This window comes from Triticum dicoccoides, chromosome 2B (assembly GCF_002162155.2).
Source record: "Triticum dicoccoides isolate Atlit2015 ecotype Zavitan chromosome 2B, WEW_v2.0, whole genome shotgun sequence".
NCBI classification, from domain to species: Eukaryota; Viridiplantae; Streptophyta; class Magnoliopsida; order Poales; family Poaceae; genus Triticum; species Triticum dicoccoides.
In genome coordinates this window covers 796520847-796538020 of record NC_041383.1, presented here as the reverse complement: position 1 = coordinate 796538020, position 17174 = coordinate 796520847, and the positions used below count along the sequence as shown (strand labels likewise).

The window sequence follows — 17174 nt, the reverse complement described above, 5'->3', positions numbered from 1 at the left end:
GGTATCCTCGGGCCTGCATCCTTCATACAATGGAGTAACCGCGTCTATCTCCAGTTGATCCAGCTTGGCTTGCTCTCGGGTGGCAGCTCTTGCGTTATCCATCTGCTTGAGAAGCAGCTCTTGAATATGAGGGTCCTGCACCTAGCCCATCGATGGTCCATCATCGTCTGCTCCGCCGGCATCTTCATCTTCATGATCATGCCCTTCGTCTGCTCCGGCATCTTCCTCATCATCATGTCCTGCATCTTCTACATGATGACTGTGTACAACATCACCATCGTGATCATGTCCTGGAGATTCTTCGGCTTCTCGCCCGCCCGAGCCGCGGTGGTTGTCTTGCTGCCCTTCCTTATTTCTTGCCCGGCCCCCATGGACGACTTCATAGTCATCTTCATCACCTTGCCACCGATATCCATCCATGAAACCACGCAAGAGCAGGTGGTCTGGCACCTGCCCGGAATCCGAGTCCGCAATAAGGCTCTTCAGCTTGCATCTTTGACACGAACATCTTATCTCCGTCTCGTTCTTTTGAAGAATCTCGGCCTTCGTGGAGCTCAAAAACCTATTCATGATACCTTCGGTCATCGTGCCGACCATGGTCGCCTGCGGGGTAGAGCAAAACGATATTTTAGAACCAAGAAAAAATTTGGCATGACTTTCCCTAAAAATAGGACCAAAAAGAATGCATAGTGCCAAAATTCTCGCCGAAACGGAAATGAATCAACATTCCGGCAAAATATTGGCAACTATCGCATTTCAAATACCGGTACCTGCAAACACAAACATATATGCAACACCACAAACATACATAGATCTAGCTAGGCCACAAAAAGTGCATGTGCACGTTGTTGGAGGGAGAACAACATAAAGATAGCTTCCCCCCTTACTTACCTATCAAAAAAAGGTAATTTAACCACTTAATTTGGATGAATCTATGGTGCAAATGAGGTGAGGAGGAGGTGGCAGCCGAGACAAGCTTGGAGGAGGAGGTGGAGACAATGAAGTGGGGAAAGTGAGTGGGTAGGTGTGGTTGTCCAAAATATCTTGTTGGTCCTAGGTTACTAATGGCGCACCACCTGCAAATGCGCCATTAGTAACCCTGGTTACTAATGGCGCACCTGCCGGTGGTGCGCCATTAGTAGTTTTGCAAAAAAAAATTACTAATGGCGCACCGTGGCATAGTGCGCCATTACTAGGTTAAACTAGTAATGGCGCACTATGCCACGATGCGCCATTAGTAGTTTTGCAAAAAAAATATGAAAAAAAATTACAGTAGTGACGCACTGTGTGGCTGGTGCGCCATTACTAGTTAGCACTAGTAATACTGTGCCAAGATGCGCCATTAGTATGTTTGGGAAAAAACTTGTTACTAGTGGCGCACCAAGTGTCTGGTGCGCCATTAGTGTCTTCCACACTAATGGGGCACCTGCACATGATGCACCACTGCTATATAGTAGTGGCGCACCACATGTTATGTGCGCCATTAGTATCCATTTACCTTTTCCTAGTAGTGAACAGAAAGTTTATAATTTTTATTACCTAAAAGCAAAAGGAACTAGAAAATAAAGCAAAAAACAAAAAGAAAATAAACAATGCAAAAAACAGAAGAAAAAAAACTGGGAAAATAAAAAAATGCCACCTACTGGGCTAGTACGGCCTGAATACGACTAGAAACCCTACCATGAGCCAGGATTCAGGCCCGCAGAAGGCCCAGTGGGCCCAACAGGCATAGCAGTAACAATTAGGCCCGTAAGCCTGCAATCGAGAGGAGCTCGAGAGGGGTGTGGTAGTGGGGCTTATAAACTACTGCGCGCCCCTCTCAACTAGCGAGGTGGGACTAAAGTTTTGGCCACGGGCAGCACGAGGCTTTTGGTCCCGGTTGGTGGCACCAACCGGTACCAAAGGGGGGGCATTCGTACCGGTTGGTGGCACCAACCGGGACCAATGCGCCCCTTTGGTCCCGGTTGGTCCTGCCAACCGGGACCGAAGGCCTCTGCTTCCTGCCCTTTGGGCTGCTCAAAAGAGACCTTTGGTCCCGGTTGGTGCCACCAACCGGGACTAAAGGGTGGCATTTGTCCCGGTTGGTGCCACCAACTGGGACCAAAGCTCTGGCTATATAAGCAGAACTTGTGAAATTTTTCATTCAATTCCTCATTCTCCCGCCGCCGACACTGCCCTTTGCCCGTCGCCCACGCCCGTTATCGCCGCCCCGACGCTGTCGCCGCCCTCTGCCCTGACCTCAACGACGCCGCCCTCTGCCGCGACCTCGCCGTCGCCGCCCCCTGCCACGCCTCATCGTTGCCGCCCAGTGAGCCCTCCCTTCCCCCGCGGCATCGCCCCTGCCTGCTCTGCTTGCCGCCCTTTTCCGCGCGTCGCCGCCGCCGCCCCGGCCGGCTTGCTCTTTTTTTTGAATGTTGTATGTATATGTATATGTATGCAAATGTATGTATGATCCATGGATATATATGCAGATGTATGCTGATTTTTTTTTGTTCATAGAATTTTTTTTGTCAATTTATGTATATGTTCATATATATATGGGCATATTTAGAAAAACATTGTGTTGCAAAAGTTACATTTAAGGTTAGTTGATTTAGTGCATTTTAGGTTATTAGTAAGTGCTTAGTAGTTGAACTAGTTTATTCAATAAAACTACTTTATTTTATTATAGAAGTAGTTTATTTTTAGTAAGTACTATTTTTATTTATTTATAGTAAGTTCTTAGTAGTTGAACTAGTTGATTTAATAAAACTACTTTATTTTATTATAGAAGTAGTTTATTTTTAGTAAGTACTACTTTATTTTATTTATAGTAAGTGCTTAGTAGTTGAACTAGTTGATTTAATAAAACTACTTTACTTTACTATAGAAGTAGTTTATCCTTAGCAAAAAAATTAATAGAACTAGTTTATTTTTTTAGTTCGTATTCCTGCATCAACGTCAACGATGCCTATCCCGCATCCTCATCGTCGACTCGGCGGAGGAGGCCTGCAGGATCAGAGGGGCCATGTCCGGGACTGGGCTCCACCAAACTGGTATTGAGAGGTGCTACCTTCCGAGGGGCGTAGGTTGGTGAGGAGCCAGTCCGTCGTTGACCCGATCCTTGTTTGGTGGCGGCCGCGAGGGCCAGTGACGGTGCCGAGGCTTCCGGACACCATGGAGGTGGTACGTCACCGTGTCAGCGAGGAGGACGAGCACGTCCATCGCTACGTGGTTGCGTTGGAGGGCAGGTTCTTCAGGGACCTTACTGGAGCTATGATCCTGTGATGGTTCCTTCTCTTTTGGTGTCCACCGCTCGCGCTGATACCCGTCGGGCACTACGGTTCTAGCTGTATTAGCGATGCTATATGTATGATAGTATTCGAGGTGTATTAGTGATAATATTCGATGATGTACGGACGCAAGAGATGATGTAGTTTTGCTTATAATTGAATGCATGCTAATTTGAATACTACTTTATTTTACGATTTGGTTTTGCTAAAATTGGAGAGCACTAGGCGTATGCATTTGATTAGTTGATAGCTTATAGGGTTTTTGTTTTAGCAGAAATCTAGGAGCCCCTCCATCATCCCCGCCATCGTCCCCGTCGCCGACCCCCCCTCCGACCTCTAGGTGAGACTAGCCAAATCTCCATGTCAATATGAGTCCTATAAGATATTTTGAAATGTTTTTGCTCATATTTTCAACCATTGAAATGTAATGGCCATCAAGTTTGAATGCTCATATGAAGTAGATAAAAACATGTAAATTTCCTTGCCAGCAAATTTCAGGTGCTCGATATGTCCTTTTTTAGAAAGATAATTAAACGATATTTAGGGTTGACTTTAAGTCTGTCGAGTCTCCACCATATATGAGAGGACAAAGAATCCCGACTGTTATCGTGGGGGTAGCTTCTCCTTCGTTCCCGTGTGCTAGACAATTTGGTGTAATGCATTCGGGAACGAAAGGAAGAGCTACCATCACCGATGGTCGCAAATGTCAGAGAGGAATCAGTGAGGGAGAGTCTCCACCATATATATATGAGAGGACGCAGAATCCCGACTGTTGTCGTGGGGGTAGCTTCTCCTTCATTCCCGTGTGCTAGACAATTTGGTGTAATGCACTCAGGAATGAAAGGAGGAGCTACCATCACCGATGGTCGAATATGTACACCACGTGAGTTGAGAGTTTTCAAGAAAAGGCTCGACAGACCGATAGTCAACCCGTGATGAATAATAATGATCTAATTTAGGTTTTTTAGTACATATATTTAATTGTACAAGTTTAATATTTGAATTATGAACATAGGAAATGTCGTACTCGGACGGCGAAAACCGCCCGGGGGAGTGCGACTGGTGTCACGACAACTGAGGTATGTGCGACAGGTTTCTTCAGCTGGACGAAGATCGGCGCTTCAACATTAAGCTCGAGGAGACCTTCGATGTTGAAATGGTACGGAGCGACGACAAGTGTTTTTTCATAATTAAAGCACGACTTCAACTATTTCAACGTGTAATTTTCATCTTTTACAATTCGACTAGTTTATCCCATGCTATGCAAGACGCTATGTCTTGGAGAGGATGGGTTTTGAAGACCATGAAAGTATGGAAACAAAGAAAATTCACCTAAGGAACCATCATGGTATGGATTTTGAAGTAAATCTGTACAATTCTGAGAGCGTAGCCCATTTTGGTTGAATTGGGAAGCACTTTGCGAGATGTATGGTTTTTATGAGGGTATGCTTGTCACCATGGATCTTGGTGATCCTGACACCGCGGAAGACAATTTGGACCTTTGGGTCCTTGTTGATATGCTTCCAATTCTTCCCCTATGTGAGCTTCTCAAACATAGTTATCAAGTACTCCCTCTGTAAACTAATATAAGAGTGTTTAGATCACTAAAGTAGTGATCTAAACGCTCTTATATTAGTTTACAGAGGGAGTAATTTATATTCTTTATTTTAAAATAGTTGACAGCTTATTTTCATTGACAGCTTATTTTCATTCTTCAAAGAATGTGCAGAAGATGGTAGACAAAACCCACTACACCGATGGCTCCGAATTAACTTATCAGGAGAAAAATCATCGGATCACATTTTATACTGATCTTGAGAATTACAATATCTACAATCGAACTCCTCAATATTATGGTCAATACGTGCCACTAGTGCATGTGTTGAACTACGGTAACTACCATGGAGATACCCTGGTAAGAGTTTTTACTATTACGACATCCATGCATCTTTTGCATACTTCTAAAACTAGTACATTATTGCTAAGTATGAAGTTATTACTATGTTTTTCAACAGATAATCCCGAATGATTGTGTGCCTCATATGATGTATCAGCATGGCCGCCTTGATGTTTTGAACATACAACCAGGTCATCCTACGAATTTCAACTGTCCATACCGGATTTCTAAAAGAAGTGGAGACATAACAATCAAAGAATGGAAAAAATGTATGGACAGTCGTAAGGAGGTTCTTGAAAGTAAAAGGAAGCGAAGCGCAAGAATTGGAGACAAGATGATCTCCATTCTTCATAATGGAGAGTCAGGGTCTATATTGTTTTATGCTATTTTACCTTAAAGAGGGTATTTAGGTCCTACCTAATACTAATGATCATGTGCTAAGAACAATTAAGTTGGGTTGGTTCGATGACTATGAAGATGATGATCGTATGACTTGTTATTAATAACGAGTAGTTGTATGATGATGATTAGTAGGACTTGTTATTATGATGATGCATGATGCGAGCATGAAGAGTTATTATATATCAGTGGGTGAAATGAACATGGATTGGATTGAAGTGAAGGAAACATGCATGTCGAAAGTAGTACGATCCAAACTTGATCAAGTTAGGATTAGTGTTATTTTCGACATGCACCACATGTTGCCTTCACTTCAATCTAAGCCATGTTTAGGCATAGCAATAGCATTGGTAAACCAAGCACGGAGATAAGAGAGAACACTTCTCTCTATTAGCTAGCTAACAACCTAAATTAACCCCCAAAACCCCAAAACCACCCCTTTTAAAAAAACTCATCTCATGCCAGCTGCTGACGCGTGGATGCCTTTTGGTCCTAGTTGGTGCCACCAACCAGGACCAAAGGCCCTCCTGCCTGGGCTCGCCGCAGCGGCCACGTGGAGGCCCATCTGTCGCGGTTCATGTAAGAACCGGGACTAAAGGCCTAGGGCTTTAGTGACGACCCTTTAGTCCTGGATCCACAACCGGGACAGATGGGCCTTAAGAACCGAGACAAATGGCCCTTTTTCTACTAGTGTAGCTGCTGCGGTGCCCGTGGGTATTCTTCCCCCAACTCCCCTCGCTCCTTCCCCTCTGTATGAATCATCTCCTTGTTTTCTTTTTATCATGATCTGCTCTGCTTATTTAATTTTGCTCCTGTTAATTGATGAATTATTCTCTTCGCTTTCATGTGCCCAGGTGCCTATGTTGAGTGGCAGTGACAAAATCCATGTTTTTAGCTCAAGCATGTTGGCAGCTGCAGCAGCCTGACAAATAGTCCTCATTCAAGATAATTTACCCCCCCCTTCTTTATGTATCATGAATGGGTGGGTATGTGTGGTGGTTGCTGCCATTACTAAAACAAGAACCATAGATGAAGTATTGCTATGGCCGCATGCATCGTCCAGATGCAGAGGCCGGGGGTCTATCTAAAGGAAATATGCCCTAGAGGCAATAATAAAGTTATTATTTGTTTACTTATTTCATGATAAATGTTTATTATTCATGCTAGAATTGTATTAACCGGAAACTTAGTACATGTGTGAATACATAGACAAAACATAAGTGTCCCTAGTATGCCTCTACTTGACTAGCTTGTTTATCAAAGATGGTTATGTTTCCTAACCATAGACATGTGTTGTCATTTGATGAACGGGATCACATCATTAGGAGAATGATGTGATGGACAAGACTCATTCGTTAGCTTAGCATTATGATCGTTACAGTTTCATTGCTACTGCTTTCTTCATGACTTATACATGTTCCTCAGACTATGAGATTATGCAACTCCTGAATACCGGAGGAATACCTTGTGTGCTATCAAACGTCACAACGTAACTGGGGATTATAAAGATGCTCTACAGGTGTCTCCGATGATGTTTGTTGGGTTGACATAGATTGAGATTAGGATTTGTCACTCTGTGTTTTGGAGAGGTATCTCTGGGCCCTCTCGCTAATGCACATCACTATAAGCCTTGCAAACAATGTGACTAATGAGTTAGTTGCGGAATGATGCATTACGCAACGAGTAAAGAGACTTGCCTGTAACAAGATTGAACTAGGTATTGAGATACCGACGATCTAATCTCGGGCAAGTAAAATACCGATGACAAAGGGAACACCGTATGTTGTTATGCGGTTTGACCGATAAAGATCTTCATAGAATATGTAGGAACCAATATGAGCATCCAGGTTACGATATTGGTTATTGACGGAAGTGAGTCTTGTTCATGTCTACATAGTTCTCGAACCCGTATGGTCCGCATGCTTAACGTTCGATGACGATCGGTATTATGAGTTTATGTGTTTTGATGTACCAAAGGTAGTTCGGAGTCCCGGATGCGATCACGGACATGACGAGGAGTCTCGAAATGGTCTAGACAAAAAGATCGATATTTGGAAGGCTATGTTTGGACATCGGAATGGTTCCAGATGAGTTCGGGCATTTACCGGAGTACCGGAGGTTACCGGAACCCCCCGGGGAGTTAATGGGCCTTAATGGGCCATGGTAGAAGAGAGGATGAGGCGGTCAAGGTGGGGGTGCCCCCCCCCCCCAATCCCAATCCGAATTGGGAAGGGGGCTGGCCCCCCTTTCCTTCTCTCCATCGCCCTCTTCCTTCTTCTCCTACTCCAACTAGGGAAGGGGGAAACCTACTCCTACTGGGAGTAGGACTCCCCCCTTGGGCGCGCCATAGGAGGACGGACCTCCCCCTTGTCCACTCCTTTATATACGGGGGAGGGGCGCACCCCATAGACACACAAGTTGATCTTTAGCCGTGTGCGGTGCCCCCCTCCATCATGTTCCACCTTGGTCATATCGTCGTAGTGCTTAGGCGAAACCCTGTGCCGATAACTTCATCATCACCATCGCCACGCCGTCGTGCTGACGGAGCTCTCCCTCGGCCTCAATTGGATCAAGAGTACGAGGGACGTCATCGAGCTGAACGTGTTCTGAACACGGGGGTGTCGTACGTTCGGTGCTGAGATCGGTCGGATCGTGAAGATGTACGACTATATCAACCGCGTTGATATAGCGCTTCTGCTTTCGGTCTACGAGGTTACGTAGACAACACCCTCCCCTCTCGTTTCTATGCATCACCTAGATAGATCTTGCGTGATCGTAGGATTTTTTTTTAAATTACGGTGTTCCCCAGTAGTGGTATCAGAGACATGTCTATGCGTAGATGTTATATGCACGAGTAGAACACAAAGAGTTATGGACAATAATAGTCATACTGCTTACCAGCATGTCATACTTTGATTCGGCGGTATTGTTGGATGAAGCGGCCCAGACCGACATTATGCGTACACTTACGCGACACTGGTTCTACCGACGTGCTTCGCACACATATGGCTAGGGGGTGTCTGTTTCTCCAGCTTTAGTTGAATCAAGTGTGGCTACACCCAGTCCTTGTTGAAGGTTAAAACAACACACTTGACAAAAAATCGTTGTGGTTTTGATGCGTACATAAGAATGGTTCTTACTAAGCCCGTAGCAGTCACGTAAAACTTGCAACTACAAAGTAGAGGATGTCTAACTTGTTATTGCAGGGCATGTTGTGATGTGATATGGTCAAGACATGATGATATATAAATTGTTGTATGAGATGATCATGTTTTGTAAAAGTTATCGGCAACTGGCAGGAGCCTTATGGTTGTCGCTTTATTGTATGAAATGCAATTGCCATGAATTGCTTTAATTTATCACTAAGCAGTAGCGATAGTCGTAGAAGCAATAGTTGGCGAGACGACAACGATGCTATGATAACGATCAGGGTGTCAAGCTGGTGACGATGGTGATCACGACGGTGCTTTGGAGATGGAGATCAAAGGCACAAGATGATTATGGCCATATCATATCACTTATATTTGATTGCATGTGATATTTATCCTTTATGCATCTTATTTTGCTTAGTTCGGCGGTAGCATTATAAGATGATCTCTCACTAAATTTCAAGGTATAACTGTTCTACCTGAGTATGCACCGTTGCGACAGTTCTTCATGCTGAGACACCACGTGATGATCGGGTGTGATAAGCTCTACGTTCACATACGACGGGTGCAAGCCAGTTTTGCACACGCATAATACTCGGGTTAAACTTGACGAGCCTAGTATATGCAGATATGGCCTCAGAACACTAAAGACCGAAAGGTCGAGCGTGAATCATATAGAAGATATGATCAACATAGAGATGTTCACCATTGAAAACTACTCCATCTCATGTGCCGATCGGACATAGTTTAGTTGATTTGGATCACGTGATCACTTAGATGATTAGACGGATGTCTATCTAAGTGGGAGTTCTTAAGTAATTTGATTAATTGAACTTTAATTTATCATGAACTTAGTCCTGATAGTATTAGAATATCTATGATGTAGATCAATAGCTCGCGCATAGCTCCACTGTTTTCTATTTTGATATGTTCCTAGAGAAAAAATAAGTTGAAAGATGATAGTAGCAATGATGCGGACTTGGTCCGTGATCTGAGGATTTTCCACATTGTTGCACAGAAGAATTATGTCCTTGATGCACCGCTAGGTGAGAGACCTATTGCAGGAGTAGATGCAGACGTTATGAACGTTTGGCAAAGCTCGGTATGATGACTACTTGATAGTTTAGTGCACCATGCTTGATGGCTTAAAATCAGGACTTCAAAAACGCTTTGAACGCAATGGAGCTTATAAGATGTTCCAAGAGTTGAAATTAGTATTTCAAACTCATGCCCGTGTCGAGAGGTATGAGACCTCTGACAGTACTTTGCCTACAAGATGGAGGAGAATAGCTCAACCAGTGAACATGTGCTCAGATTGTCTGGGTACTACAATTGCTTGAATCAAGTGGGAGTTAATCTTCCAGATAATATAATGATTGATAGTTTTCTCTAGTCACTATCACCAAGCTAATAGAACTTCGTGATGAACTATAATATGCAAGGGATGGCGAAAACAATTCCCGAGCTCTTCGCAATGCTGAAATCGACAAAGATAGAGATCAAGAAAAAGCATCAAGTCTTGAAGGTTGACAAGACCACTAGTTTCAAGTAAAAGGGCAAAGGAATAGAAAGGGAACTTCAAGAAGAATGGCAAGCAAGTTGCCACTCCCATGAAAAATCTCAAAGCTGGACCTAAGCTGGACCTAAACGTCGGAGGCGCAGATCCAGGGCTCCCCATCTCTCCTGCCACCTCAGTAGCAACCGGTGAGAAAGGAAGCCAACGGACTCGCCGGCGGCGAATATAGGAGCCTCTCTAGCCTTACACAACAACAGAAGCAGGGGAGGGCGTCGCATGCTACAGCGGGAAATACAAGTTGCAAAAGTGGAGCGGGATTGCTTCTACTGAAGGAATCCATGATACCTGCAAAAGTGCTTAGGTCACGGTGCTAGTTTTAAATAAAAATACTATGTATAATAAAGTATCTAAATTCTTTGGGATAATACATACCAGCTATCACCCTGTTCAAAAGGCTGTTCTATTTCTGTTAGCTGGGGACAACAAGATATGTACACATGATTTGTCTGAGCAACATTTATTGGAACACCAATGGACCTGAGGTCTGGGCAACGCTCGATATACAGTCGCTCCAGTGCTGGAGAACTCCCCCCCTGCAGAAAGGCGATGGTTTCTATGCCCCCACATGCATACAATCTGAGCTTCTTCAGAGAGGATGGCAATATCATTACCCTTTGGGTATTCAACTTAGGACAACTTCGAATAGTCATCTCCTCCAAACAAGAGAAACCATGGAGCCTATCAACCGGCAGGGACGTCAACTCTTGACAAGATTCGATACGAATGTTCTTCAATGCAGGTAGATAAGCTGGTGCCAGGAATTCATCAAGACTCAACAATCCTACGCAATTCCCAATAGTTAGTCTAGCAAGGGATGAGAATGCTCCAACACTGCTGCTGCTGCTGCTGCTGCTGCTTGCTTCAGGGACTCTGATAGATGTAAGGGATCTACAATACTCGATACCCAACTCTTCAAGAGGATGATGGTTGTCTAACACTTGTTCATGACAGAGTGGTTCAAGGAACGATATGCTCTGAATGTTCAAGCAGAAACGGAACTTAAGTGAACGTAACCTTGCCAGGAGATTAGGTCGGAGCCACCTAGGACAAGATCTACCTGTGTAATCCTCTATTTCCAAATGTTCGGGATTCCCATGAGGTAATTCTTCCATCATCTGTACCTGCTTCTCACCACTAATTCTATCATCGGAGGCCCATTTTAGACGGAGTCTGTCAGAGTGGTCCATGTTATAACTGAGGTGTCGTGATTTAATTTTCTGTAAGCTGGTGACATCACTGAAGCCTTGAGGAAAGCTTTCAAACACACATTCCCGAGCTTCTATAGTTTTGAGATGATGTAAGCAACGAATTGATGAAGGAAGGGTGATCAAATTAGTAGACCTTGCAAATAAAGAAAGGTAACGGATTTTCAAGAGCTCCCTGAACCAAGAGTCAATCACAGCAGTAAACTTGGTCGGACTACTATAATATTCATTGCAAACCAGGGACCGCAATTTTTTCTTGTTGCATATGCCCCTCAATTCAGAGTAGCCAACATTTTCATTAGTGAATATTGAGAGATGACGAACATTCGAAGGAATTTTCTGTAGGTCACTTGCATGCTTTATGATGAAGCACTCATCCTTTGAGACAAGCTGTGCCGTATCATGAATCAAGTCATGAATTACGAACTTATCACTATGCGGCCTTATTCTTTGAAAGAATGACCGATTTGCAAGGTCATCAAAGCAAAAGGATGCATCTTGAGGTTGCACATACCCATGTGCTATCCAAATGTCGAATAAAACCTCCTTTTCAAATACGCGGTCCTTGGGATACAATGCACAAATTGAGAAGCATCTCTTCAAATGTGGTGGTAGATACATGTAGCTCAATCGAAGAGCTGGCAAAATGTCAGTCGCATCTTGTTCTAATTGCCACAGCTCACTTTCCAATATATATCTCCAATGTGTTGTGTTTAGGTTCGTACGCAACAAGCGTCCAAGAGTTTTGGCGGCCAAAGGAGAACCCTTCAACTTTGGAAGTATAGCTTTACCAATGCGCTCTAACTCTGGGTCATTGGAAGGACTCGATCCAAATGCATGTAATTTGAAGAAAATCCAGAAGACATCATCTGGCAAACAAGCTAATTCATAATTATTTATGGTGCCAACTAGACTGCCAACCTCAAAAGATCTAGTGGTGACCAAAATCATACTTCCCTGAAGGCCATTTTCCAAAGGTTTACAAAATCTCTTCCATACCACCCCACCTTCTTTCAAGATATCATCCCACATGTCATCAAGGACAAGTAAGAACCTTTTGGACTTGACACAACTAGCTAGATTTCTCATAAGGATATTCAGATTATCTGCTGGTGTTTGTTTTCCCAAATGCTGCAAAATCTCTCTGGTTAACCTCTTTATGTCAAAATCATTTGAAACACATATCCAAACTATGCACTCAAAATGTTTCATCACCTTTGCATCATTACAGATTTGTTGGGCCATAGTTGTTTTTCCGACACCCCCCATGCCAACTATTGGCAACACAGGCAACTCCGTCATTCTCTCTTTAACATCAGATTTGTTGCGTGCACGTACTCCTAGATTTTGCACCAACTGCTCCAGTTCTTGTTCACGTCAAATATTTGTGGCTCATCGGAGAACGAACATGTTTCTGGCCTGATTGATCTGTCAAACTTCTGCGGTGCTTGATGCAAACCCAAATCCTTTGACTGTTTATAGATATGATCTAGCTTATCTTGTATTTCCTTCACCTTGCTGAAGTGGGCACAGTCCTTGATACTGTTGTAGAACTGCAGAAAGGCACCTTCCATGTGATCTTGCCCCGAATTCTTGCTCTGTTCAACCCTCAACTTCATCGCATAATAATTAAACTCAACTAGGAGGTCCTCAGCATCGTACACTGCATCCTTGATATCCGGGAGGAGGTCAGCTGTTGGTTTCTTATGGCTCTGCCACTCGACACGGTCAATTAGGTCAAGCATCTTGGGCGCCATAGTTGTCCGGAGCCTCCAAAGGTCATTGTCCAGCTGCCGAAGTTGCTCCCTTACCTCATGAATCTGTTGCTGCGCAGCTGTATCGTCTTGGTCTACCAGCTGATGTCTAGCAGCTACGATGCCTGGTGTGACCCAGCTAAAGAAATCAAGACATGAATTGATCACCTTGGGAACTTCCTTTGCTGGCATGTTGGTGTTTTCTTTACTTTTGCAGTTTTCTTGGGGCTTCGTCGGTTTATATGCAACCATCAGATTCACCTCATCAACAACTTCACTGGCCTCTTCGAACATGCGTTCTGTGAAATCATCATCTCTAAGACCCTCACTCACTTTCATGCTCTGCACGATGAACTTGTTGGCATGGTCATGCTCATGAAAATCTCTTGGTTGCACTGTTATATTCATACTATACTTGGATTCTGGTTGCACAATGCCTTTGTATGGTTGTGTGCTGTACCATTGTCTGCTTGGCAATTGAATGTTGAAGGCAATGCAATTATGTGTGTCATTGGTTAGCTCAATTGAGCATGATACCTCCTTCTTAAGCTCAGATGGAAGCTGTAGTTCGAGCGGCTTAATCCCAAGCATGTCATCTTCATCGAAACATGGGCTTATCTGTAGGGAAGAAGCAATATGTGGTTAGATGATTATGTATTCCACCTCCAATTTATAACTTGCATTTGTACAAAGGCAAAAAGTTCTACATGTATATAAACTAAATTTCTGTGTTTATACTATTCAGATAAAACTTCTATTTTGGCTAGATCGTCCAAAAACATTGACCACATAAATACTTATATTTTCAGATAGAGTAAAATAAAGCTCTGTGCTAGCACTGGTTTTGGCTATCATTTCCCTTGCAGTCAGACCATTTGGCTCATCTTTTGGCGAGAACAGCCTAGAGCTGGACACACCCTGAGCCTCCTAATTTTGTTTTTTTCCTACTGCTAGCCCAACTAATTAACGGGCCAACCAGTAATTTAGGCTAACTAGGATATTGTGTCCAAAAACAAATATGAGATTATGCTAACCTAGCAGGGTTAAGCTAGGTATTTGAATCTAGAACCAAATTAACACAACCTTAGAGTTGAAGAACTGATCCATATCTCGATAATAATGCTCTCTTTTGACTTCAAGTGATGCATCCATTTTCACACTTTGATTACAAGGTATCTTAAAGTAGTTAGCTTACCTGGCCTGAGTGCACGTTCGTACTTTCAGACTTACTCAGAAAGCTGATTATATCACATATAGAAGGTCTATCTTTTGATTCTTGGTGCCTGCAGGATACTGCTATTTCAATGCAGCTAGTTACTTGTTGATACTGCAGTAATGTTGGTGGTTTATTCCACCTGTGTCTCCACCTTCGAAGTACCTACATTTAACAAATGTTAATTATTTGTGACAATCCCAGAATCTTACATTGCAAACTATGTCCATCTCATTGGTGTGTATATCTAGCTGTCCATTTTTTAGTTTGGTATCAAACATTATCCTCGCAGTGGGTGCATTACTTCACCTCAACACTATTAAAGAAACATGTTCACCCATGCACGATATATGTCCAGAAACTTGTTAAATTAGATAATACCATTCAGTAGGATAGTATGCATGTTAGGTGCAAACAGTTACAAGATGAATGCAAAATATTTTCGCCATTCTAAAGAGTAAGAGAAATCGCCCTTACATTATTTTTGTTAGGGGCGCTCATACACCCCGTTACTAACTCAAAAATAATGGCACCCAGACTATATATGTCAGACTTGGCTGAAGTTTTGCTATCTTTCTCATATTCTGGAGCGATATATCCTCTGCAAGAAAATACGATAGTATGATGCATTATGCCACAAAGCAATTGCCGGATTGTACGATAGAGAAATTCCAATTAACTAGTAGTTCTTCCAACACATAGCTTACCGTGTTCCAATGGGTTGAGCCATAGTGTGTGAGTTTTCATCTGGTCTTGACAAACCAAAATCAGTGATTTTTGGAACCATATGTTTGCCATGTATTAATATATTTGCCGGTTTAAGGTCCATATGAACAATCTTTTTTTCCTCGTGAAGATAACACAGACCCTTGCAAATTCCGATGATTATTTCGTAACGTGTTTCCCATTCAAGTCCCCTTAATTCATCTGTAGAAGAATAAATACATAAAAAGTGATAATGATAGAACATTTTTTAATTCAAGTCTATCCCTAACTGTTGACCCTGACTTGAAAACCGAGCACTAGTCAAGACAATGAGGAAGAGAATAGCAACAAGACCGTACCAGTAATATGCTTATCAAGACTTCCATTGCTGACGTACTCCAAACAGAGCAATCTTTCTCTTACGTTGACGAAGGTAAGATCTGTTGACCCAGCCTCTTTTATGGATGTGTGATATGCATGGGAACAGAAGCCAAGAAACCGGACAACATTTTGATGATTGATCTTCATCAGACTTTTAACCTCACGACGAAATGACACGTCATCAACCGTGTGTTCGTTCACATACATCCTCTTGACAGCAACAACAAACCCATTTCGGAGTACACCCTGTTCATCAGCGTTTGAATGATGATTAGCCCTACAATACCAAAACATAATGGCCAAGTTCTGCTTCTACTGGTTGTACTAGTAATCTTTTTTGGAATGAAAATAGTTTTCTGCTGTAGGTTTATTAATACAAAATGAACCAAAACCACGACAATTATTATGGATCAGAGGTAGTACAAAACAAAGCAAGAAGAAACATAGCAGGTGCTGGATACTTATTATGTAACTTATTAACAAATTAAAGTTTTTAATACAAAAGGATGCAGAACAAAGCAAGATGAATGGGTGGTACTTTTAAACTGAACTGAAATTCAGATATTTATGTATGTTCTCAATGGTAAACTGTACCTTGTAGACCTCTCCAAATCCACCCTGACCAATTTTTCTGTCTTCAGAGAAATCATTCGTGATGCTTTGTAAGAGTGCTAATGGCAGATCCTTTGGTTCCTCGTCTCCATCAAGTATACGCTCCAGCGCAGTTTCGTCCCCCATTCAGAACTACACGGTGTTATTCAGAACTAGAGAATGGAAATTAAAATTAGTTTGCTTGAGACAAAGAGGCCTGCAGAAAATCTGTGGCAGAGGAATGTGTACCTGCTGAAGTTTTAGCACTGTACTGCTGTATGTATTTATTTATTTTTTGAGAGTGTACTGCTGTATGTAACAAGTAGTGTAGGAAGTGGATAAAAGTTAGGAACTGCTCCAAGCGAGTGATTTCGGCACATTAAAGAAGAATGATAGCTCTGACAGAAGACAAGAAGGAGAAGGAATATAATATTCAAGCAGACAGTACAGCCAAGATGCTATCTCGCAAGCCAGATATTTGGAGCTGAGAGCAAATCAGATCTATGATGCTTGCACAGAGCAGAGACACGCCTGTGAGTGAAACAAAGATCAAATCGGCTGAAATACGCTCTAAATCCAAGATTCGATGCTAGCTAGATCATGAGAGACGAGACAAAGAAGGAAACAAGAGGAAAAGGTCAGGCATACCAGCAATAGCCCTAGGTAGTAGAGGTACAGGTACCACACCACACCACCATCCCCATTGCAACAGCAGAAGCACGAGGATGAAGGCAGCCTGAGCGAAGGAAGAAGAAGATGAGCCGCTTTCCTTTTGCTCCAACCTGCACTGCCCTGCTCGGCGACGGCGACGGCGAGACGGGGAGTGGGGAAAGCGAAAGGGAAAGGAAGGGGAGCAAAGTGGAAAGAAAAACTGTAAAAAAATAGTCGCGGGCCAGCCTCGTAGACCACTTCGCTCGCGTCTCACCATGCATTTTTGGCTCCTCGTGCACACTTGTATCAAAAAACATAGCAAAAGTAATTTAATTATATGCTTTTTCGTCTGGAACGACCAAACTTCACAAGTGAGTAGGA

General features: G+C 43.0%; 1 protein-coding gene across 1 annotated transcript; it reads right to left on the bottom strand.

Annotated features, from left to right (window-relative positions):
* Nucleotides 1-12719: 12719 nt before the first annotated feature.
* LOC119366383 (probable tyrosine-protein kinase DDB_G0283397) lies at nt 12720-16974 on the bottom strand. Its single transcript, XM_037632106.1, has 8 exons — nt 16791-16974; nt 16392-16673; nt 16146-16315; nt 15530-15797; nt 15173-15392; nt 14943-15066; nt 14448-14630; nt 12720-13870 (listed from the first exon to the last, which is right to left on the bottom strand). The coding sequence occupies exons 3-8, from the start codon at nt 16287-16289 to the stop codon at nt 12839-12841; spliced, it is 1971 nt and encodes a 656-aa protein (XP_037488003.1). The 5' UTR covers nt 16290-16315; nt 16392-16673; nt 16791-16974; the 3' UTR covers nt 12720-12838.
* Between the last annotated feature and the right edge of the window lie 200 nt (nt 16975-17174).

Excerpts from the sequence above, each read along its gene's own strand:
- LOC119366383 (XM_037632106.1), bottom strand. The coding sequence starts at position 16,289 with ATGGGGGACGAAACTGCGCTGGAGCGTATACTTGATGGAGACGAGGAA. Across the intron at positions 15,393-15,529 it reads TCTTGATAAGCATATTACTG|ATGAATTAAGGGGACTTGAA; the intron begins GTACGGTCTTGT and ends ATTCTTCTACAG. Across the intron at positions 13,871-14,447 it reads CGAACGTGCACTCAGGCCAG|ATAAGCCCATGTTTCGATGA; the intron begins GTAAGCTAACTA and ends TCTTCCCTACAG.